General features: G+C 32.3%; 1 protein-coding gene and 1 long non-coding RNA gene across 2 annotated transcripts; one reads left to right on the top strand and one right to left on the bottom strand.

The window, feature by feature from the left end:
* Window positions 1–4005: 4005 nt before the first annotated feature.
* Window positions 4006–4814, bottom strand: LOC128246697 (uncharacterized). The gene is made up of 3 exons (XR_008263331.1): window positions 4722–4814; window positions 4436–4493; window positions 4006–4055 (listed from the first exon to the last, which is right to left on the bottom strand). It is a non-coding gene; the product is annotated as an uncharacterized LOC128246697 (long non-coding RNA).
* A 14930-nt stretch (window positions 4815–19744) lies between these two features.
* Window positions 19745–22578, top strand: LOC128246142 (5-hydroxytryptamine receptor 1A-like). The gene is made up of 2 exons (XM_052964337.1): window positions 19745–20197; window positions 22150–22578. The coding sequence occupies exons 1-2, from the start codon at window positions 19745–19747 to the stop codon at window positions 22576–22578; spliced, it is 882 nt and encodes a 293-aa protein (XP_052820297.1).
* Window positions 22579–24754: the final 2176 nt, after the last annotated feature.

Genomic DNA, 24754 nt, shown 5'->3' with positions numbered 1-24754 from the left:
AGTGTAGGCACTGGGTAAAGTTTGTAAATGTGTGTAGAACTTTGTAGAAATGTAAGGTTCAGGTATCACCTTGGACTTCCCAATTAGGCATAGCATAGTACTACAGGAGTATCCTTGTTAGCGCCCACACATTTGATAGGGCAATTAAACCATTGTTTAAATATCAGATTAAGAAACAATCAGTGGACATTGATTTCATTTAAATTGATAGTAAAATTTGTAAAGATCTTGACTATGTAAATTAATTCCGAAAATACGTAAACTCAATAATTAAAGTTTCTTTTTTAGTTCAATATAGCTGATATAATTCACTTGAAATATTTCAAAATATTCAAAATATTCAGATATATTTTGACTAGATTTTGAAATCTGTTAAATTTATATTCTTACTGGTATACTTCAGCTTTTCAAAGAACATAAACCCATGACTGTTGATGGCATGCCTATAACAATAAATATAAAACAGAGTCATACTCTCCATTTGCTATCACCTAGTTGCACTCCCGGTTTCTAAAAAAGGCGTTCGTGACATTCTGATATTGCTTGTCGTTATTTAAGACGGATTAAAAATAGTAGGTGGTCGCATAAGTATGGGGAAATGTGAAAAAGCTAAGCTAAGTTAAGAGCGTCCAGGTGGAAAACGACAAGCTTGTAAGAAATAAATAATGTGTTCTCGCGACATCAATCTCAGTATATTTAAAAGAAAATCTTACAAAGTAAAACAGTTCACTACGTAATGATATCGTGTTTTCGCGTGTGAAATGTCTTATATAGGAAGCAAATATGAAGAACAGAATGGTTCCTATCTTCTATTTTGAGTACATTAAATAATCAATTTGTGAATTCTCGGTAGAAACAAGTAGATGCTGTTTACATTAAGAATAATTTGTTGAAAAATGATTTTATTACTAGAATATGCCATGAATATACAGATTGCGTAGTATTCTATATCAACAGTACTATATTTCGTTCTATGCACGATATAATATTATATGTTGCTTATGTCTCACCCGAGGGCTCGAACATTTATAGCAATAGAGATGAGAAAAATGGATATATAATATTTCAATTTGACGAAATATGTATCCCCGTATATTTTTATCTAGCTGGGGACTTTAATGCCCTCACGAAAGAAATGTTAGATTACATTCCAGATGATAGTCTGCAAAACATTTTTGATACTGATGTTGAATATAATTCAGACAATTTTGAGTTAACACGCAATAACAAAGATAAAATAGGATAAAATAACTTTGGGAAATCTCTTATTGAGGTATGTTGTACTCATAACATACATATTTTAAATGGACGTATTTATGACGACATTGTTGGCAATTTTACATCTATAACATATAATGGTGCAAGTGTTGTTGATTATCATATTATGTCTACTGAGCTTTTTTCTCATATAAGTTCTTTCACTGTCACAATGCGCGATGAGTCGGATCATTTACCAGTTTGTTCTAAATTGTCATTATTCCTAGATAGAATAGATCATACTGATGAAAACTTAGCGAGACCACCAAACGGCGATGGTTTTGTACGTGTATAAAAGTTTAAATGGAAACTCGCATGTAAACAATTAAAGTACGCTGCATTACGAAGATTTTGATGGACAAGTGGGTTGTTAGATTTTCAAAACTATATTTCACTGCGCAGACATTTCAAAATTACGTGTTTCACTAAAAGGCAATTGTACCAGCAAGCTAAAAGGAATGAGCTAGTAGTATCTAGTTGTAATCCAAAATCATTTTGGAAATTGTTAAAAATGTCCCAACGTAATATAAAACAAGAGCTTCTGCACGTAGACCCTGTTACATGGCGGAACTATTTTCGAGGATTATTGTTTAATGAAGATCAACCAAACCTGGGGTGCGTTTCAGATACAATTTACGATCTGCCATTATCGTAAATTTACGATCATAATAACGACCAACTTAACGATAATCATAAAGGCGTTTCAGAAACGTCTCGTAAACTCTCCGGTCGTACGTAAAAAATAACGATAAAGCACAGCGTTAAAGCTAGTGACCCAGTCTGAAGTGAAATGACGTTACGTCATATTAACCTAATGAGCGCACCTGTCTTTTTTATTAATGATGATAATAATAATAATAATAATAATAATAATAATAATAATAATTATAATAATAATAATAATAATAATAATAATAATAATAATAATAATAATAATAATAATAATAATAATGATAATCTCTTGAAGGGAATCGATTAATATAACTCTCCTTTTTATAATGATTTGCACAAATGATACAAACTCGCGGTCTCTATTCTGCTATTAATGTTACATTTTTATCTTAAGTACATCCTCATCCGGGTTTTTTGTGATGGAGGCGATGGCGGGTTCCGACGCTCATTTGTGTAATTATAATGAAAATTGGACAACAACAAAATACGTTGTTTTTTCAGACTGGTGATTTTTCTTTAAATTCGTCTTTGATAAGTGAAATATTATAGTATGCGTATTATGAATGATCTGTAAAGTAAATGCAAACGTGCAGAATGGTGCTGATGATGATAGTCACGATGATGCGACGACAACGGCAATGATAATTTAATAATAATAATACGACAATGACACTATCATGATGATGCGATGACGACGATAGTGATAATGCGGCGGCGACGAAGACGAATATTATGAGTATTATAATGATAATGCGACAACGACGACTAAGATGAAGATAATAATAATGATAATGCGACGACGGCAGTGATACTAATTATGATGTGACGATGACAACAATGATCATGTCGAGATGATGATATGTAGATGTTGCTGATGATTGATAATGTTTAAGATGATGAAGATGGTGAAGTTGGTGGTGGTGGTTGTTGTGGTGGTTGCGGTGGATGATGATGATGATGAATGATGATGATGATGATGATGATTATGATGATGATGGATGATGATGCTAATGATGATGATGATTATGAAAAAAATGATGATGATGATGATGATGATGATGAATGATGGTGATAATGATGATGATGATGATGATGGTGATGATGATGATGATGATGATGATGGTGATGATGAAAATGATCATCAACAACCAGCCTTATTTCGGATAAAGAGTAAAGTTCATACGTTTATGCACCAAAACTGTGACTGAGAGTTGTTGTATTGGGAAATAGTTCGAAAATACAATTTTGACTGGTTGGATTTTTGGTGTGAAGACAATTCATAAATCCATCTTTATTGTGTCAATCGTTGTTATAACAATTAAATAAACAGCATTTCAGATCCATTCAAAATACATGATAAAATCTACATTTGCAGACATGCTTCAAATACACAAAATTACTAAAAGAAGTACAGCTATTTTACAAACTCGTCTCTTCAAAACACATTATTCAACAAAAAGTATCTTAACTGGTGCAGATTGTGTTCAGAGTTTCATGCAAATATTATCAATTATCTATTTCAGTCATGTCACGATATACACTGGAGTATACACTTTATGTAGCATTCTGTGTTTATACACGAGACAGTCAAAGTAAAAATAAATGTATTCAGAAATATAAAAAAAGATGCACTTTATTTCTATAATAAGATAGTATGAATGTTTACATGATCAGCCATGGTAGTGTGTGTTTTATATACTATCATAAGTTTGAATAAATGAATCATTTAGATTTTCCTATATAATTCAGAAGTGTTTTAATCCTTAGAGGAAACATGTACAACTGGATATACAACTGGACAGTTGAAACTGTATAAATATATATATATATATATTTGGAAAATCTAAAAAAGAAATAAGAAATTTCATTTCAAATAATGAAAGTTACACACAAATGCCTCACTGCCTATTTAACAGTTTAAAGTTTTATGTTGTGTTGGGATATGCAATTAAATTCAGGTTCTGTGTCAATATATCTGTAGTTATCTGCTGGGTCTGGTATCTCCAGTGTATGTAGGTATAAAGTACTGTTCTGACAAATTCTCCTAAAACACACTGCAACCTTTAAGGTGAGTATCTTGAAGACTGACTGTGAGCATATTCTAAACCTTGTGATTTTTCAGTGTCCTGAAAAAGACAAAAAGTTATAAAATATTGTTTAATACAGCACAATATAATGCATTTATGAAAACGCCTTTTAATGGTTAAACAACAAGAAACACATAATTTTCATTCCCATTTTTCAACTGAAATAGTTGGATATTTTATGAAAATTATTGTCTTTTTAAAAAAATAAATAAGTAGGGTATTTAAGAAAACATGAAAAACACCACTCTGGTCACATTTTGTTTCTTGTTTAATGTTCATATAAGTTAAATAACAATTATGCTATACCAGTTAACTGCTCAAAGTAAGATGCCCAACATTGTATCAATATGAAATTCATTTTATTGTATTACTGATAAAATCGGTTGATATCTTATTGCATTTTATCATTTCCTACCTACTTTTACATTTCCCTCCATTGCCAGCTTGAAGCATTCCTGATAGTTTTCTATCACCAGCCTGAAATAATTAACTTAAACAATATTTAACAAGCAAAAACACTAAAAAAAATAAACATAAAATATCATTAAAATATCCGTTCATAGCCTGTGCATTAACTGCAGGTACATAATATGGTTTTACAGTTTAGTTTCTACATTAGTCCTTATGACAATGTGTTCATATGTTGAATATACCTCCATTATTATTCATAAAACCAACATTAGAATTAAATTCCCTTTTCCATACCATTATTAAACAGAGGTCAATGAAGAGCAAGGCTTTTTCCACCAAGACCATGACACTTCTGTTGTCAATTTTCATTGTACACTTGGCATCAAATGGTATGACTGAAAAAGACAAGATTTAACCTTTGTCAGTTGAAAACTCACATATGTACATATATACTACAAAGTTCTACATAAACCATATGATACCTTACTAAAACAAGTTTCAATTACAAGTAAAGGTGAACTAAAATGATTACATTGTCACCCGATAGTGTTCATGGTATTAAAGTAGCCAATAATCAACTTATTTGTTGTGACAGTGTTGTTTACATTACTGTACTGTACAGTATCGATATTTACATATTTAGCATCAGTTTTAGATGTGTAAAATTAAGGAAAATAATTATGTTATATCAAGACATGATAATATGGTAACACTGTTTAATAATTCACTGACTACATGCCACAAAGACCGGTAATATAACAACAAAATATGTACAGGCATTTACTTATCCGAATATAAAACCATCCGAAATAGAAGAATTTCAAGAACATGTTTTACATGACATATTAAACTGCAATGGAACCAAATCAAATTCAACATCATATTCCATGTTTTAGATGTACTCAATATCAGCACATTAACAAAAAATAACAAAAAGCTTACATCTTCTACAGTTAAAATCCGTTTTTAACAGAACGGCAGAAATAGAACATTTTCGTACTGTTTTCATCTATTTAGACATAGTTTGAAAATTCCACACCAGCGAACATGCTACACGTAATATTAAACTCTTAAATGTTAATAAAAAGTAAAAATATACTTTGATATGGAGAAAATCTTCGTCCGCCATCTTGATCGTTAAGTTAACGAGTGCCTCTTACCGGTCGTAGGTTTACGAGCAATATTAACGATAAAGCAGGTGCACGTTGCGTCTCTGAAACGGTGCGGATCGGTAATTTTGGTCGTACTACCAAAATTAGCTAACGATCGCCTTAACGATCGTCTCTGAAACGCACCCCTGAACGATATAGCTTTTGACACGAATAGATTTAATGAAGAATATGATTCCATTTAAAATTGTGATATACCTGACGGTGAGGTTATTGCAAGCATTTCAAAATTGAAAAATGGAAAATCTCAGGGACCTGATGGATTTGGGGCTGAATTTGACCAAAGTACAAAACAAACCATAACTCCAGTTTTGCGTCAATTATTTAATAGGGTTTTAAATACGGGTGTATTTCCGGATATTTGGAGAGATAGTATTATTGTCCCAGTGCACAAGTCGGGCTCTAAAGAAGACCCATCAAATTAAAGGGGTATTTCTCTTATAAACGTCATGTATAAAATATTTTCAAATATAATACATGACAAATGATGTACATGGTCGGAACAGTTTAACAAAATTGATTAGGGACAAGCTGGATTTCGGACTGGTTATTCGACAACAGATAATATATTTACTTTGCAAAGTATGGTTCAGAAATATACCAGTAAGCCCGGGGGGGGGATTCTATGTATCATACGTCGATTTTAAAAAGGCGTTTGATGGATTGATACACCGTAACTTGTTAAGCAGTTTGCATAAAATAGAAGCTCAGGGAAAGCTCTTCGTATATTAACGTCTATGTATTCAAATCTACGCGGTTGTGTACGAGTTGGCGGCGGCACATTTACGCAACCCTTTATTTTGTAACGTTGGCACGCGACAAGGGGACGTAACCAGTACAATAATTTTTAATCTGTATATTAATGAGTTATCTTCCTTCCTGTGATCAAAGGGACATACGGGTATTTTTATTACTGAGCAAATCGCAGGTATAATATGCATACTTTTTGCAGATGACGTTGCGAAGTGCGCTGACACTGCCATTGAATTACAATTACAACTAAATTCTATTTCGGAATTCTGCGAAAATACTGGTATGACTACTAATCAGAGGAAAACAGAAATAATCGTGTTTAGAAATGGCGGGCCTCTGCGTTTATACGAGCATTGGTATTTTAATGGCACCCCGGTAAATGTTACATCGGTATACAAGTACATGGGACTCATATTCACGCCAAAATTATCCTGGATAAAGGCAAAATCAAAATTAGCTACGCAAGCCCGGAAGTCAATTTATGCTATAAAGGCCTACCAGAGGGCTTTTGGAAACTTTTCTCACACTGAATACTTTAAAATATTTGATTCAATGGTTAAGCCTATAATTATTTACGGTGCTGAAATATATGGTACGGAAATATCTGATATTCTTGAACAGGTACAAATTCAATATTGTAAGGAATTCCTTGGGGTAAATAATTATGTTAACGATTGTGTTGCATTGGGGGAATGCGGGAGGTTTCCTCTATGTTTTGATTATCATGTAAAATGTATTAAGTACTGGTGCAAACTGCTATACATGTCCAATGAACGTTATCCAAGAAACTGCTATATAATTCTTAAACGACATGATGATATTGGAAGAAAAAAAATTGGTTACATCTGTAAAGAATTTATTATTCAAATATGGTTTTGGTTTTGTTTGGCTAAGTCAGGAAGTTGGAAATGTTGGCGATTTTTTAATATCATTTAAGCAAAGGTTAGTTGATTGTAAAAGACAAAACTGGTTCGAAAATGTGGGAGACTCAACACGATGTGACACATATAAGCATTTTAAAACTTTGTTAAATCCAGTAAAAATATTTATGTATTAATCTACCATTTTATGTGAGGATATCGTTAGCGAGATTCCGATGTTCTAGCCATAAATTGTTTATTGAGATTGGTCGACATTTGGGTATCGAAAGGGAAAATAGACTGTGTAGATATTGCTTAATTAATTTTGATATCAGATGTGTAGAAGATGAATTTCATGTATTCTTTCAATGTAACAAATTCAGGCAAGAAAGGCAATTTTATATCTATAAATGGTACACGGGTAGGCAAGACTTCCAAAACTTCATAAATGTTATGCAAAGTCTAAACGATGACCGAATAAAAAATATAGCATTCTTTGTAAATGTAATAATGAAACAAAAAGATAAGGAAAAATGAATGTCTTTAAGGAATTAAAACTCTAAAGATTTTATGCTTTGTATTGTATGTGTTGTATTATGGGCCGGAGGCCTTTCTTTACAAATAAAATTTGAATTGTAAATTTAATTTGTATGTTGGTTTTTGTGATTTTGTTAGCAAAACTGCACTAAGAAAGTTCTTAAACCATATAACGATGTTGGCAATGAAATTATAGAAACACATATTACAAGAATATATTTTCAACAGAGTAATATTTTGCCAAATATTAATAGCAGCATAAAATAATGAAATTTCGCACCACCTTACATTTAGCTTGAGCTTGTTGTGCCGTTATGTAACTAGGAGAAGTCGAGGAGTGAAAGTTAAAAGGTTCTAATTGACATTAAATAAAGAAGCAGATAGAACCTTGTCGCTTTCACCACTCGACGTATTCCTCATTTTTATTGTAAAGCAGATGCAGAGAAAATCGTAATTGAGCTGTCTGTGGTTTCCGCATCTTTGCTATAACAGTTGCAATGATTATGCGGCAATACAGCTAGAGAGGGCTTAAATAATGTATGGATGCTTTTATAAGTTATTTTGTACCTTCTGAATGAAAAATTACCAATATTTTTTGCAAGATCTTCAAACAATGATTTATTTTCTTACTATCTTATCTAGTATACAGATTTGCTTCAGTGTATACAAATGAAACCAGATCGTCAATAAGTTGGCAATTTTTTACCATTTTACATTGTACATTGCAGATATTCATTTGACTGTGCTAGTTGGTTTCAGGGTTGACAGCGGACATTTTGAGACCATCGTAAGAAATCTCGACATGCCATATGTATTTGCATGTACTTGTAACATTTTTGTCCAATCTTAAATCGACATAACTTAAGCATTAATGTGGGGTCAGGTCAGTATAATGTAAATGTTATTTGTACTCGGAAGTTTTTAAAATGTTTCATCTAAAAAGTAAACGTTAACACACGTGTTTGAACAAACAGGAACTAGTACGCTATGTTTAAATAAAAATACACATATATCTTAATATATTGTATGTGTTCGTCACAACAACTACGGTTCATACTACTGAGCGACTTTTTTTTCAAAATATAACGCCTCTCGAAATGTGGTTTCGCTTGATATTAAATCACAGTGTAGTTCGAGAAGCAAATGTGGTGGTGTAAAGGTACTTTTTAGCGGATTTATCGTATTTACTAGAGATACAAGTTCTTTTTCTTAGCAGAACTGACTAATAAGCTATGTTGTTCGGCAGTTGAGATATTGACAGTGGGTACGTAATAACGTCTTCCTAACGATGGCGAAGACATTTGCTATCGAATACAGGGGCACAATAATGACAGGTTCACAAGAGTTGTTGGCAGTATGAGGACGGAATTGTCACAAAACCTGATATTTGTACGTCGACTAACAAATCGTTTTACTGTCTAAAATGTGCTTTCGTATACATCTCACCATTTAAGCAGTTTTCATTGTTACCCAGTAGCAAATATAATATTTAAATGAATGCATACGTTTTTTGTTGTTGTTGTGTTTAAAATTTATAGCAAAAAAAAAAAGAAGTGAGAAACGCACAATTCTGTACTTAAAACCTTTGTAAGTTTAAATACAACTTTATAAGTTCGAGGACTGATTTAAAGGCAACATCATGCATTTTATTTCTAGGACTGTCATTGATATATTTATAATGATTTCATTTATTGTAAAAACATGTTTCATAAAAGGCGTAGTGCTTGTAACAAACCCGATTGGAAATAAATGTTATTAGCGTATGTCTGAAAAGAGATGACGTAAGCTTTACGGCCTTAGACAAGAAGTCAAGCTGCCGTCAAGGGAAAAGGCTGTATATATGATTCTACTTAAGCATTGCGTCATTTGCAACTTTTTCAGCGGCCGTAATGACTAGACTTAGACACAGTGGATTGTTGGCTTAAAAACACTTCATGCATGGTTGTAAAAGCAGTATTTCGTATTTATATAACACCCAATTCACCTGTAAAACGAACTGCGTGTTAGGAGTAGGTGGGTGCTACTTTGCATCCATGATTATCTTATAATACGTGCAATCAGTTACACATTTATATCAACTGTAATATCAGGTATGTGAAATTAACTTTGTTCTAGAATAAAGCCCATATGGCCATATTTCAAAGAAAGGCGATATTGTTTACAACTATTTGTTTGGTTTTAATTTCGAAGGCGTTGATTGCTTGGAACAGGTACAACACCATCACTGTATATTGTTACTAATTGACTACCACATGCTGTGTTTGAAGAGGACATATATAGTTCGCATAATATAACACGTTTTAATTAGGTAAATGAGAATGCAAATTCACCATATGAAAATCAAACAATATTGAATTTGAACACAGGGTTTGGGCGGGGGGGGGGGCAATACGACAAATAAGGTACACGTTTATGGTTGTCTTTGTGAAAGACATGGTATAATCAGTCACCATACTGAATAGTTTGATGGTAACGATGTGATACGATGGCAGTTCAATCATAAATTCATGCGGACAAGACACACTTGCCTAGATTCGTAATTGTTCATGCAAAAAAGACGTCTGTTTTTTATACTTTCCTTTATTTTCCGATTTATAATATGCAAATGGACGAGAGACGCTATATTGTTGTACTTTGTTCTATCGTAGAGAAACATGATTAATTCATTCTGAGGTAGACTTAGTTTTTTATGTGATAATTTGTTTTATGTCACACTTCCGTTCTTATTATGCATAGCTTGCTCCATTTTATATACGGATTACGGCGCATGTTCGCTAGACATGTTATTCACTCTCTGATACTGTAAGCAGCTTCCGGAAAATAGTCGATTCAAACTTTCCTTGGAAGTACTTAAGTCCTGTTTTTAAAATAACAGAATTTTCGTATTTTGGTTGTGAATGTGAAATACATATGTAAAAGAGAACAAAACCTATGATTTCTTCAGCATGCTCCGATAAATAAGCCTATATATACCTTTGGTTTAGGCCAGGGGGAGGGGGGAGAAGACCAATGGATCCTTAATGTATTGTTGGGTATGGACTACATATCAGTGACGTGGCATCTTATTTGTAAAACTTGATGTTGTTAATTAGGTGTCGGCTTGTTTTGTTTCGAAAAAATAGTCAAGTGTCATAAAATTCTTATTTAATTTACAACCCTGTGTTTGCTCTTTCTAACCGTTGCTATTCATAAACCCACTTCAAGTGAGAATCTGAGTCGAAATAAAGATTATTAATCCATACAAAATTAAAACTAAGCCTTCTTTTTTAATTTCTAAGCTTAGTTTTTAATAAGTCACGGACAGGTTATAATTAATTTTAATGGTGTTAATTAAAATCTGTTATCTATAAACAACGATAAGGACTGAATGGACGGACAGTTTCGCGTAGTGGTACGGAAGTATCAAACGTGTTAATCTGAAAGTGAAGACGAAAGCTTTTTTTAAACGACGGATTTGCATTAATTTAGTTGAACTCATAGTTCATTTACTCGACATTTAATCAAATTGTCTACATTAGGCCGAGCACTTATTTGATAATTCCGTTAAGTTGTTCGTACTTTAGTGATTTTTTTTTCTAATTCTGATTAAAAACAATTACTTTGATAAAATCAATTTTATTGATCTACGCCACACCGAAGATGTTGTACAAGTGTCAAATTTATGTTGAAATAGTTGCGATAGGGTATCAACCATGACCTGTTTTATAAGGTCATACGGTTATTCATCAATACCGCAGGCTGATATCCTTTTCGATCGAAGCGCTTTTACAGACACTTCCTCAACTGTCACATTTTAATTAAGACAAACATCTGGATCGTATAATTGGTCTGACATGTTGTTTTTTAATGACAGCTGATACAAATATACTTGATTATAATGTTCATCGTCGATAATACTGTTATCGTTGCATTTAAATAGCTTTTAAAAGTCATTTTGCCACCGCTCAAAAATGTTCTCATTCCGTTTAATACAGCACATTCGTCATCGATTTCTAGTGGGACATATTTATCCTTGAAAAGTTGGTTGAATTTAAGTTGCGATTCTTGCCATTTCTCTTTTGTAAAATCGTTCAGCCCAGTTAAACGTTGGTCAAACACGTTCCTGGAAGAATAATACTCGGATCGAACATGAAATCGACCCTGTCGATTTTCTTTATATTTCAAAAATGCTTATTCTATCTCTGTATGTCCCAGACTGGTTTACGTAATTTCAAACGTCTGTTCGTTGATTTTGAGGAATCTAGTATTAGTACCGTACATCTTTATTCCACGTTAATAAGCTTACAGAAATTATCATCACAATCCGTGTTTGCTTGGGTTTCTCGTGCAGTCTTTATCCTTGCGATCAGATTTTACATAACCAAGCGGAAATGACGCTCGTCATAAAATCCTGCGTGATCTTTCACCTAATAATCGAATTTTGGATCAATGTATATGTGCTATGATTTTGGATGATGTAAATATAATATTCTGTATGTGGTCATTTTAAACAAATATACACCTAAATACTCGTCTTTATTTTATTACGTTCGTACTAAATGGCCGTTAATAAAGTCCATTATTTTTTGGAAGGTTTTATTTGTTGCCATGCATACACATTAAGGTGTTTTGAGAGCCAAGCACATTTCACAAAATATATCTCATGCATCTGTCGTGGTTTTTAATTTCATGCAAACTATTGGCAACATCACCAAATTATGCTTTTTTTATTATATTCACTGGTGACAATAAAGTTTTCTACATTCCACCCTTGTAGCGCTGCAGTTCTAATTTTGTACTGGTGACAGTAAGGTTAGCATCATGGCTGTTAACAGTTAACTTGTATTACAAATGTGTAAACATTACATATATACACCGTGTGGGGGGGGGGCAGAAATCCGTCCGAATCAGTCAGTGTGATTACTACACTTTGCTAGAACAAAGTGGTGTTGATCGTTTTCGTCCTGCTTTTCCTGAAAAATTGTCATATGTGTTATTATGTTTTGATGATTTTACAGAAATCTTTACAGTTTTGCCTTTTTAAAAAGAATGTTTAAATCATTGTATAAAGAGACAAAAAAGGTAGAAAAATGTTTCAAAAAGTCACCCGATTTCTGCTTCTTGAACAGTATACTATAAGAAGCAGAAACATGACATGTACACAATATCAAGAAGTAAATTGCAGAGAACTTAGTGGTACATCAATGTTTTCATGTAACGGCTAGACCTCCAAGATTCGAAGACAAGATTCTTTCCGGTCTCTTTCATATATAGATGTATATATGTATCACAGTTAGCCAACTATCCAAATTAAGACGTTTATTTTATCTCATTGATTTATTTTTAAACTCATCTGGGACTTACACGATCATGAAAAAACATCAGCCCAATCGAATACCATAGATCACATAAAGAAACCATTTTAGGAGAACAAGTTAAATGGCCTTAGGGGACGTTTTAGCTTTGTTCGTGTGATCTGTACTTGTTCTTACGGAAAATTCTAACATTAGAAACACAATGAACGATGTGAAGCACATGCCGAAGCCTAACACAAAATACAAAGCAATACGGACATAACTCATCAAACTACATTAATTGATTAATTAATTAATTAATGTCTGTAATGTATTTTTTCCTAAACTACTTTGTTTAAGATTAAACTGGCATCGATAAGAATATAGGAGAATATTGCCTTTGATTAACGATATTGAATTGTTTGTAACCATTTTTTTTTCCTTTCGCTAATAATTTATAACCATAACGTAATATAAATATCAGGGATATCAGCAAAATGATTACTGTGATTCTGTTTCTAATGGCTTGTTTTTCACAATTAAATACAAGATCCTTTTTTAAAATGATACAAAAAATGTTCGTTTAATTCCGATAAAATCATAACTGATATTTATTAGACACCAATGAGGGTTCCTGACAGTCACAGCATAACATCGTTGCGTTTGGCAGATATCGAAAATCGGTTCCTGGCTGTGGCTAGGAACAAGCAGGCTTCACTATTCGAGAGATTGTCAGATATATGAGCGAGCAGTGACGTGCTTCAACACTTGGCTTAAATAACTGTGGCTGTATTCCGCCAATTTCAGAAAGCTAATGGATTTTGTTTTGGATTATTTCCTTGCGGTAACACAAATTGCATATGTTTTTTTTATATAAAAAAAAAACATGATGAATTTGAAAAAATATTTGAATAATGTGTTCGTAATCGAATGTCTACCTTTTTCATTAGAACTTATTTTTTTTGTAATTTCTATGCATATATAAATTTGTATTTATTTTAACATGGTAAAAACGTTCAACATTCTAAACACAATATAAAAAATGCTTAAAGCATACAGGTTAAACAATTGTACGAATAAAAATATATATTAAGGACAACGACTAATTTGTCAAATAAATTGAAATAAAAAGTATACTATCTAACGTTCTAAAAAGTTTGCATGAACTATGAAATAATGCTCAGAAAAATAATATTGTCAAGATGTAAATATTTAATTTGCTGTGTTGCAATCGGTGAATAGTTTCTCGAGCATTGGTACGCTTAATTACCGCCCTGGAACTTAATGATATAATTTGCGACTTAATGAACGCTTTTGGAATCATACATGCTCTTGTTACTTTGTCACGCAATTCATGTGCTGCAATTCAATTCTTAGTCTATCTTCTTTGTTTTTTGTTTGTAGCATAATTATTTCTAGAATACTTTTCTAGTCAGTGTTTATGGTGTTGCAATGTGAAGAGAACTCATTAAAAATTGATAAATAACAAAGTTTAAAAAGCCATATGGCGTATGCCACTGTTAACACCCGTAAAACTGATTTTGGGAAATTTGGAAATACTAAACATAGTTTAGAGAGGCAAAGAAACACGATATTGCACTTGTATATCATTAAACTGTTATACCATTATATGAACGTGAAACATGAAACGTAAAATATACCGTTACCTAGCAAAAGCAGCCGTTGATTAAGTGTTATATATAAAGGATAAACATTGGTATAAACTTACAACTTCTTGCTGATAATATCTAGTTATCCGGGGCTATGCATGGAAACATATCGTTAAAGAAATGATGAACATGAATAGCTTGCATTACTGTTATAAAGGAAGCGGATCAAACAAGTGTTTCCAAAACACACGTGTACATTTTTAAAGGAGTCATATAAGAAATGTATAATACAAAAAATAAATCACACACTTAACAATAGAAAATTGTATTGAGCATTTGTTTCACTATATCAAGTTCTCATAGTATTAAGGAAATGGAAATTGAGTTTAAAAGTTTAAAAGCGGTATTTGTACAAAACTCGCGTGTAAAATAAATGAATGTTCAAAAACGCATTTGTTATTTGAATTCCTCTGACAGACCGTAAACAAAAACCAAATTGCATTATGTATTTCTATCGAATATATGATCATTTTGAACCTAAAATATAGGAACGATCACAATAAACAAATTGAAAAGTTAGCATAATTTTGTTCGAATGCTAAGGTCTGTTCAAAAGACGTAAGGCGGGTACATTTGGTGAAAAGTGGTAGCCACCGACGTTATTTAAGAGTATTATTGCCATAAAAGCAGGCAACCAAATCAACTGTAAAAATATTATTTTGCAGGTGATGACATATATCATATTTGCGTTAGCTTATAAAATATAGCTTGATAACATCAACGACAAATCGATTCTTTCACAGATCTAGACATTCCATTATATGGTTTCAATCAGTAGGGATAGTCGTCCGATGAGACGGTTGTCGTTTTTAGCAATACAAAACTATACAAGCAAATCGTGGCAACCAGGCAACAAGACTGTGTACTTTTTAGTTCAATTATTATTTCAAGTGAGAATTTTAAAATTAAAATCAATTTGACAGTTTTAATGATGACTTTGAATGTTTATCTCAAACAGTTTACGGGGAGTTTTAATATACTTTGAACCATCAGCCTTACTTAACTTTCTTAAAACAGAAAATAAAGAAAGTGGTTGGAAAATATGACAGCGAATAATGGCCTAAATGGACTCTAAAAGAATCTTAAAATCGTTTTATAGATGCATTTAAACCTATATCACATTTAATGATGCATTTCCATATAAATAAAAAATTATTTATATTTTTATTAGAAGGTATCCGAAACCTCAAACAAAATACGAATTATATATGTCTCTTTCAATCGCATCTTTTCCAATGATCATAACTTTCTAGTAATGAATTATGTGTCGCTTTTTATACAAATAAGATATAAGGCTGATTGCAAAAGAAACATTTCAGCCAAAAATTGTTCAGAAATACTGAACAACTGTTATTACAAACATCCTTTTTATTTATAATGATTGTGTTATTTCAACATTATATTTATCTCAGTTGTTAGCACCCTGTTTTTGTTTTTTTTTGTAACGAAAACCGAGTTTTTCACCTACGGAAGTTCACATGTCAATTTTGTCGACCAAGTAGCCAACCCACATCCACGAATGCCGTAAATGTAACCCGTCCGTCAAGTGAGGTGAGATGCGACTGCGGTAACATAAAACCTGTACTAATAAATAGGGTGAAAACAGACACAGTTAGTGCGAGCGTGGACGATGGAAATAAATTAAAGAAAAATGGATCTGAATCACCCAATGATATTTCAGAACTGTTTTTCCTAAATGAGTACATTTTATGCTATTTTTGGTAAATACCAGATAGGTGGTCGTTATCATTGCGTTAATGCAAAAGCATCCCCAGATGTTCACACACGTGTTTGAAAATATTTTGACCTGTATAATGGCGAAAAAACAATATATGTTATTTTATACTCAGTTTATTCATAACAGTTGTAAAAATACTTCCTCGAAAATTAAATAATTGTATGGCCTTTTCACGAGTTCATTAATGTTTGGGTATTGAATTAAAATTGCGTTTAGTAACAATCATACAGGAGATCTGGATACATGTCTTTTTTGTTGATCCGGATTTGTTTGTTCCTAGCTTGATTCCCTTACCGAATATTTTTATATTATGGTTGTTCATGTTTATATGTGTTTTACATTTTCTGTTCGTATTAGTGATCATACATATACAGAATGTCTTGAAATATATCACACGCGAATGTAACGAGTCCCGTGATATGTTTTATAACACACACAATTTAACTGATATCAAATTTACAGTTTCATCTTTTTGTCACGTACGCAAATGAGTTGGATCGTGTGGACCGTATATAGTAAATTACCTAAATGTTTGTATCCATATTTTCTCCAGATACCCATGTCTTGGTATTGTATGACATTTTTTTTTTCAATTTCAAAAGCAATGCAGCGATTTTATTGGCGAACAAAGAATAGCAACCTGTAAAACTTTATTAACGAATATAAAGAATTGAAAAAAAATGAAACACTTCATGACGGTTTATTACAACAAACTTAACAAAGAATTTTGATATTAAGAATCTTACATTAGTACGTGTATTGCTTCATTTAGCATGTTTTCAAAATTATATACGTAGAAAACATGATATCTATAAGTAAAAAGATCTGTCGATTTGCTTTTAACTCTTTAAAAAAATCAGTATTTTAATACTGCTGTATATTTTTTTTGCCTGTTTGACTAGAGGACAACTGGTGCCTCGATGAGTATTGCCAATGTGACAATCTTAACGACAGTGAAACCACATGCAGTTGCCGGTTTCAACCATTATTTATCATTTTTGAAATTAACTTCTGACCTATAAAGTCCTGAAAACGAATATATTAGGTACATAGTTGTTAACGTATCTTATCATGGAGGATACCATTCATTGATATCGTTTAATCAGCGATAAATGACTGCATTACATGTAATCCGATATTAAGGCCTTGGATACCGTGTTTATTTTTATGCTTGTAATTACTTGAAGGTTTGTTTGATACCACCTCTATTAACCTATTGGTGATATTACTACATCTATTTAGCCACAACATGTGATTTGACATTTGCTTTAGTAATTAGCTTTTAGATGTAGAACACAATCCTATCTGATAGCCGACAATCCACAGTATTTGATAGAAATTCAATATCCACATGTTTTACATATAAGTTATTTTTCTTCTTTATTTTAATATCAGAACGGTGGCCAGGTTTTGTGTGCAATAAAATGCTTGCAGATAATTTTGATTGAAGTACGTAAGAAATAGTTATTATATATGGCTACTGGCTTGGCCAAGAAAGATTTATTGAGAGAAGCTCGTTTTTAAAATGTTTTTAATATTTAAACGCATATACCGTTACCTTAACTTTGTCAATTGTTAAAAACAAAATGAGCTTTGAATGAGCTCCAATAAAAAAGAACATATTTTAAGTCGATATATCATGCACCTCAATTCAAATCACCTGATCTATTTCCAATTCTATCTGAGAAAAATGTCAATGTTAACAAAAACATTAAAACAGCGTTCTGTATTAAACTTTTCAGAAGGTGTATAGTTAAAAATTTACCTCAATGTTTCGTGTTTGGGAACTGTATTTAAGCGAGAGAGCACTCGAGCGAATTCCATTAAGAGCTCTACCGCTTCATGGGAAATTAGGAAGTGTTCGTTTCAATGACATGAACACACGAACAAATGCGATTAGTTTTCATATGTACACTTTAAATAATTATTCCTCACAAATACGAATAATATATTATATTACATATTCTGCAGCTAAGAACATTTTGTTAAACAGAGATTATCGACAGCAAGCGAAGAGCCGATAATTGTAACGTCGAATAGAATTTGTAAACTGAGTAAAGGGTTACTCGAACAATAGCACAATATGGAAATTAACAATGACGTCATGACGTGTTGTTTGTTAAACAATACAAATGTCAAGTTGTATTTCCAAAATATAATAGCTGAATGTTTCAATTAGATTACATTTAGAAATTGCAAAACAATGCTCCATAAGAAGTATTAAAATAATAAGAAAAAAATACAGCTTTAAACCATTGCTAGTCTGGAGATATATATCGTATCACCCGACTAACCACATAAAGTGAATAATCTCCTTCGAAATATGTTACATATGTTTGTAAGATCCATTGTGAAATTACCTATACTATGATATTAATCGGCCTTGGAAAAAGACAAGAACTGACGACCTTTTAGATACATTATAAGGTAGGGAGCCCTTGACGGGAACGAATTGAAAGCAATTGTTTTGGTGAGAAGCCAAGACATACTTCGATTGAAAAAAAATAGATAATAGAAACAACATAAACAAATAGTTTATAATTGCATGCATTGCGCCGAGGGTGACAGGGAGGTGGACTTCGTACATTTTTTTCTGACATAAGCTTCACTTTGTTCGAAAATGAAACCGTATTAAGTGAACTCGTATGGTTTCCAATTCAGCGTGTTTGAATTCCTTTTGTTAAATTTTCCGTCTACAGCCTTGCGTGAATTACACAATTTTCAAGAAAGGAATAAAATGTAAAATACTTGATTGATGACATCTTGTAAAAGATACCGTTTATTCAATGCATTACAGATGTATTTATTTATTTTCAGAGTCTGACAAGCTAGATGTCTTAAAGCATTTACAGTTTTTGCTGATGCAGAAAACCGACACAGAGAAGCTTAAATAACAATCTCAGACAGACGGTGGTAATCTTAGAATCTCAACAATGGAAGATCCGGCAGTTGTTACCGTTATGGTGATGCTATCACTGTTTTCCATTTGCGGAACAATCGGAAATTCACTCGTTCTTTACATCTATTCACATAAAAAGGAAAAGTCGACAGCGGCCATTTTTATCATGAGCCTTGCAGGAACTGACCTTTTCACCTGTTTGTTTGTTATGCCGTTCACAGAGGCTGTCGTGTACCTGAATTACATGGTTCGATATGATGTTGCCTGCAAGATTTATATGTTCTTTATCACATGCAATGTACCATTTGCTGCGTTCATTATGGTTGCAATTGCAATTGACAGGTTCTTTTGTATCTGCCATCCATTTCTTCATGTGCTCAATATATTTCGGGCAAAAGTTATAGTTTTATGTTTACTGATGGCAGCATCTACATTTGGAATTATCACATCTCTGTCATACGGTGTTTACTCCTACGAACTGATCGTGCCTTCTGATGAAGCTCCTGTGAGCACAAATGTCACCATGATGTATACCGAAAGAGAAAACCATGGCCAAAATGCAACAATTATTGCCGGTGACCAACGTGTGTGTACAAATTGCTCAAACGAATTATGGGAATTGGATGAAGTAGACAATAATAACAAAACAGAAAGGCACACTGGGTTCGAGCTTTTCTATACTGGTCTTTGCGCTCCCAATTATGTTCTAACTGGCCCTCAGTTCCTGAACATTTATCAACGTGCGTATGCTGGGACATATCTGCTATCCTTTGTCATCGTTTTCGTCCTGTATGGCCTTATATACCGGTCAATACACAAGCACCGTGCGAAACGAAGCAAGAGAAAACGTTCCAATCTTTATCCCTCTGGTGTAAGTCATGTTACCAGTCTCCCTCCAGCTTGTGTAAGTCGGTGAACATTCTGTCTCTAACTGCGTCTAATATTCTAAATAGCTAATAGTCTTAACAATATAAAGCGATCAATCCCTCTTGCGAGACCTATTCAATCATAACTGTCTATGTCCGTTGTAACATAGGTTTATCATCATTGAATAACAAATATTTTCTTAGTTAACTTAATATGCAGATTAAATTGAAAAAGCTATATTATTTTAGACGCATCATTATTCAATTTCAAATAATTTTAACCAATTTAAAAAAACACATTTTGATTAAGGAGTTCAACTTCGATCCTTGTAGATGTTCGAAGATTTTGATTTCACTGGCGCATGGTGAACTCCGAATTTGCATGATTCAGCCCTAGTCGAACCTCTGACGTATATCATGTATACCGGGCTTTTGAATCGGTGTTACTCCATGTTTTGTTTTTGTAAAAAAATATATTATCCATTATAACCTCATAAAGTCTCGCATAAAGATAATAATTGTATACCTATACAGTGCACGAAGTGCATTAACATATTTCCAGCTCAAGGATATGCAATCGTCATTATAAAATTAAAAAGCAGGGCAACGTTTATAATGCCGGTTGAAAGTTTTATAGATATTCAATATCAGGAAGTAAATGCAGTGTTTTTTATTAAGTATTTTCTTTATTTTGCAACTTAGAGATTGATTAATTAGACAGTAATTTTCGGATGAATTTACATATTGTTTAGATTAGATTAGAGTTATTTCATGAACGCACATCGTGGATCTTATTTATTTTGAGTATAATTGCCTTGGTAGGCATCGTAGCGTTCTTGAAGTGTAATACACAAGAACTGAAATTAAACTCCACAGTGTATAATTCGTATTGATAACTTTGCTACACAGAAAGTTGCTAAGAGTACTATAGAGCTCTATGAAAACGCATAATATTAATCGAAAATTAAAGTAGAACAAAAACAGTGAAGTTACTTCAAAATGTCCAGTTTGGTTAGATGATATATATATATATATATATATATATATATATATATATATTTGTAAGGCTGATAGGTGTATGACTTACCAAATTCACTCTTCATACAGTGTATACGTAATATATAGCTATGATGCAAGTATTTATTCAAACTGAAATGTTGACTTATTGAGTGGTCACATACGGTTGTTTGTTTTTCTTAAATAATAGCAAAGTAAACTATTAAAAAGAGAAAACGTGAACGTTGTAAAATGTTTTGTTTCGATGCTTGTTGAAGTTTCCTTTTGTGCAACAACAGATTAGAATGCTTTCGCTTAATACGTATTGTATTTTTTTTTAAATTGAATATCATTTAAGGGCTTAACGGCAAATACATAGCATATCAATGAATAATATATTGTTGCACCTTAAATGACAAGTTTTACTACGGATTGGAAACATACGTGTAAGAGCATCACACGACTAAGTGTGGAATGTGGAATTGGAATAAGAAGACAGAAAGTATTATTTTAGAATACGACAATTCATAGATGATAGGGAATACGCATAAACATAATGAAAAGAGATACTTTGAAACAGAACTTATTAAGATAACCTTTTTAGGTCATCTGGTAAAAAAAACGTTATTGTCATAGCATTTATGTTGTTGGTTTAGTTAGTATGGCGTGCAAAAACGTTAACCTTGACCATTATTAAAATATATATGTATAATAAACATGGTTTTACTCAAATATGAGCGTTGTTTTCGCTCAGCGGCGCTCTTCATTTATGTAACCTTTCAAGTGTAATGCAAATTATAGGACTGTCGGAAAAATAACTGAATATATTGGATTGGTTATGAACTGCCGATGGTAATTTTTCACCAAAATTGATTTAGTCATGAGTTTAATAACGGCACAGGAAGTTGCCTCGTTATGTTTATCGTAATTTCAATGTTTATTTTGCCTGATTTATCTTCAGATTGAGTTCTCGAATGTTGAAACACAATTCACAGCGGTGACACACGTTAATCCTCACAGTGGCCGACGGATCGATCCAAATCTCGAAAATGGTGAAAATGATGACTTTGACGCCGAAACCCCTTTAGAGATGCAGCCAATGAGACCAAAACCGAGAAAGGGACCGCGGGCAATATCAATTAAGGAGAAAACATTATTAGCCAATATTCGGACGGCTGTCATGTTGTTTGTTGTTACAGTTGTTTTCCTGGTTGCATTTCTGCCTGCTTGGCTTATGGGATTACAAGCAATGGAGTTTAACGCTGTGATTTTCTACATGTATTTTGTATATCATACTGCAAATCCTTTCATTTACGCATTCATGAACAAGTCTTTTAGAGACGACCTTGGAAAGGTTCTCAAGTGCCAGAGTATACCCCTTGTTCGTTAAACATTTATTAATATGTTTAACACTTTTCTGCAATTAGCTTTTTGCTATTGTAGAATACACAATGAATAAGTGTTTACACATATTGATTGTTGTAAAAATTAAACACAATCTCAATAAATACAAATCTTGTTTTTAAACATCTGCAAACCCTGCAATATTGTCGTTCTTTCTTATCAAATAATACTCAAAATGTAAAATGTATTTAGTATTATAACTTATTTTTTATAAAAGGTTTTATATCAGGATTATCCTCGTATATTGCTTCGGTTGCGTACTAGATCTAAACAGCAGGACTTATTGTTGTTTGTGCAAGATGGCAATGTACTACAATTTTACTGCATACAAAACAATACCAGTGTGCTGATTCCTTTCAGACAAGCAACACTATAAAGTGTAAAATTATATTGGTTTAAACTCAATACAATCAGGTGTTGTCGATTAACACTGCTAAATGCAGTATTTCAGAAAAAAGCACTCGGTTAAAAAGCGAAAAAACATTGAATTGTTTTCTTTTTTGATGTTTTGTATGTTATTTTTACCTCTCAGTGAAACAAGTTCATACTACAGCTAATGATTGCTTGGGATTCTTTTGATTACAAAGGGGATCATTTCCAGTGCAAGATAACATTGTAATTTAGTGATTAAAGACCAAATAATATAATTAACGAATGTCCTAGCCACGAGTTGAATATTTACTTTTGTTGTTCACAATAAAAGACTTCAAATTCAAATCTTTTTTTTTTTCTTTTTTTATTTAAACGTACACACTTCATACAGCAATACGTAGAGAACATTTGACATGTATACAAAAAAAACACTTTCATATGAAGAAACCTATTGTTTTGCGATTTTCTGATATCGAAAAAAAGGGGGGGGGGGATGGACTAAAAAGAAAAAAAGAAAGAAAATGCCCCAAAAAGGATTTAAATAAAAAGAAAAGAGACAAACTTGCTTTAAATGTATTATATATCTGATGTTTATCAAAGAAAAGCCCATTTTTTGCAAATGGTCAGTTAGCTTATCTTTCATAATAGCTATTTCACGTTCGATATTGATTCGAATATATAAGTATTTTTCAAAATTTCGGAAGTAAGGAATTGTTTCATTGTTTTTTTAACAGAAAATGTAATATTTTAGAAGTATAACTATTAAGTTAATGCAGCTATAGTTTTTTTTCAACGTTTATTCCTAATAAAACATTTTTTTTAGTTCGATTCTTATATTTTTTGAGTGGAAAAAGCGTTTCAAGTCATTCCACAGGTCTTGTATGATATAACACTCCCAGAACATGTGGTTTATTGTTTCCTCAAAGCTGGAACACATGTTGCATAAACTCGAATTGGATAATTTGCATTTAAAAAGATATTTATTTGTTGGTAAAATTCTGTTGATTATCTTAAACTGAAAGGCTCGTAGACATGTGTCGATTGTTGCTATATATGGCAGTGAATATACTTCCTTCCAATTAAGTGTTTCGTTTAAAGAGTTTTCCCATATATGTTTATGTTTTATTTCAATAGTGTTATTTTGAATATGTTTATTATACAGAAACTGTGTGATCTTTTTTTGGGTCTTAATTTTTTCCAACATCGATTTTTTTCAGCCAAAACAGTAATATCTGATATTTTTAGTTCATTTTTCATATGTTGCGGTATAATATTGATAAGTTGGAGATACTTTAAATAGTCAACATTGGGGTTTCGTATAGAAGTTGCATGTTATCAAATGAATAAAACTTCTTAAATCTAAAGTCAAAGATATGTTCGAGATAAAGAATCCCCTTGTCGTGCCATTCTTTATAATATATTGTTTCATTATTACATTTTAATTCGGAGTTGTTCCAAATTATGACTTATGTGTGTGTTGGCTGGTTCCTGTTTAAACACGTTCCAAGATGTAAGGATGTTTTGAAAAAAAAAGTTTTGACCACATAACATTTTGATATCGTTTTCATACGGATTACAATCAAAATATGATATTTCCACCCTTTTTTATAAAGTATTTTATTAAAAAATATTTTTGATTTCCCATGATTACTATCATCAATTAATCTTTTAATCCAGCTTGATTTAATAGCTTGTATAAATATTGTTAAATTCGGGAGAGCCAATCCCCCATTTTCACGGGAGAGGTATAGCTGGTCTCTTTTAATTTTGTCAGGTTTATTAACCCATAT

The sequence above is a fragment of the Mya arenaria genome, chromosome 9, assembly GCF_026914265.1.
Source record: "Mya arenaria isolate MELC-2E11 chromosome 9, ASM2691426v1".
Taxonomy (NCBI): domain Eukaryota; kingdom Metazoa; phylum Mollusca; class Bivalvia; order Myida; family Myidae; genus Mya; species Mya arenaria.
The sequence above is the reverse complement of the archived record's forward strand: the minus strand, read 5'-3'. Positions and strand labels throughout refer to the sequence as shown.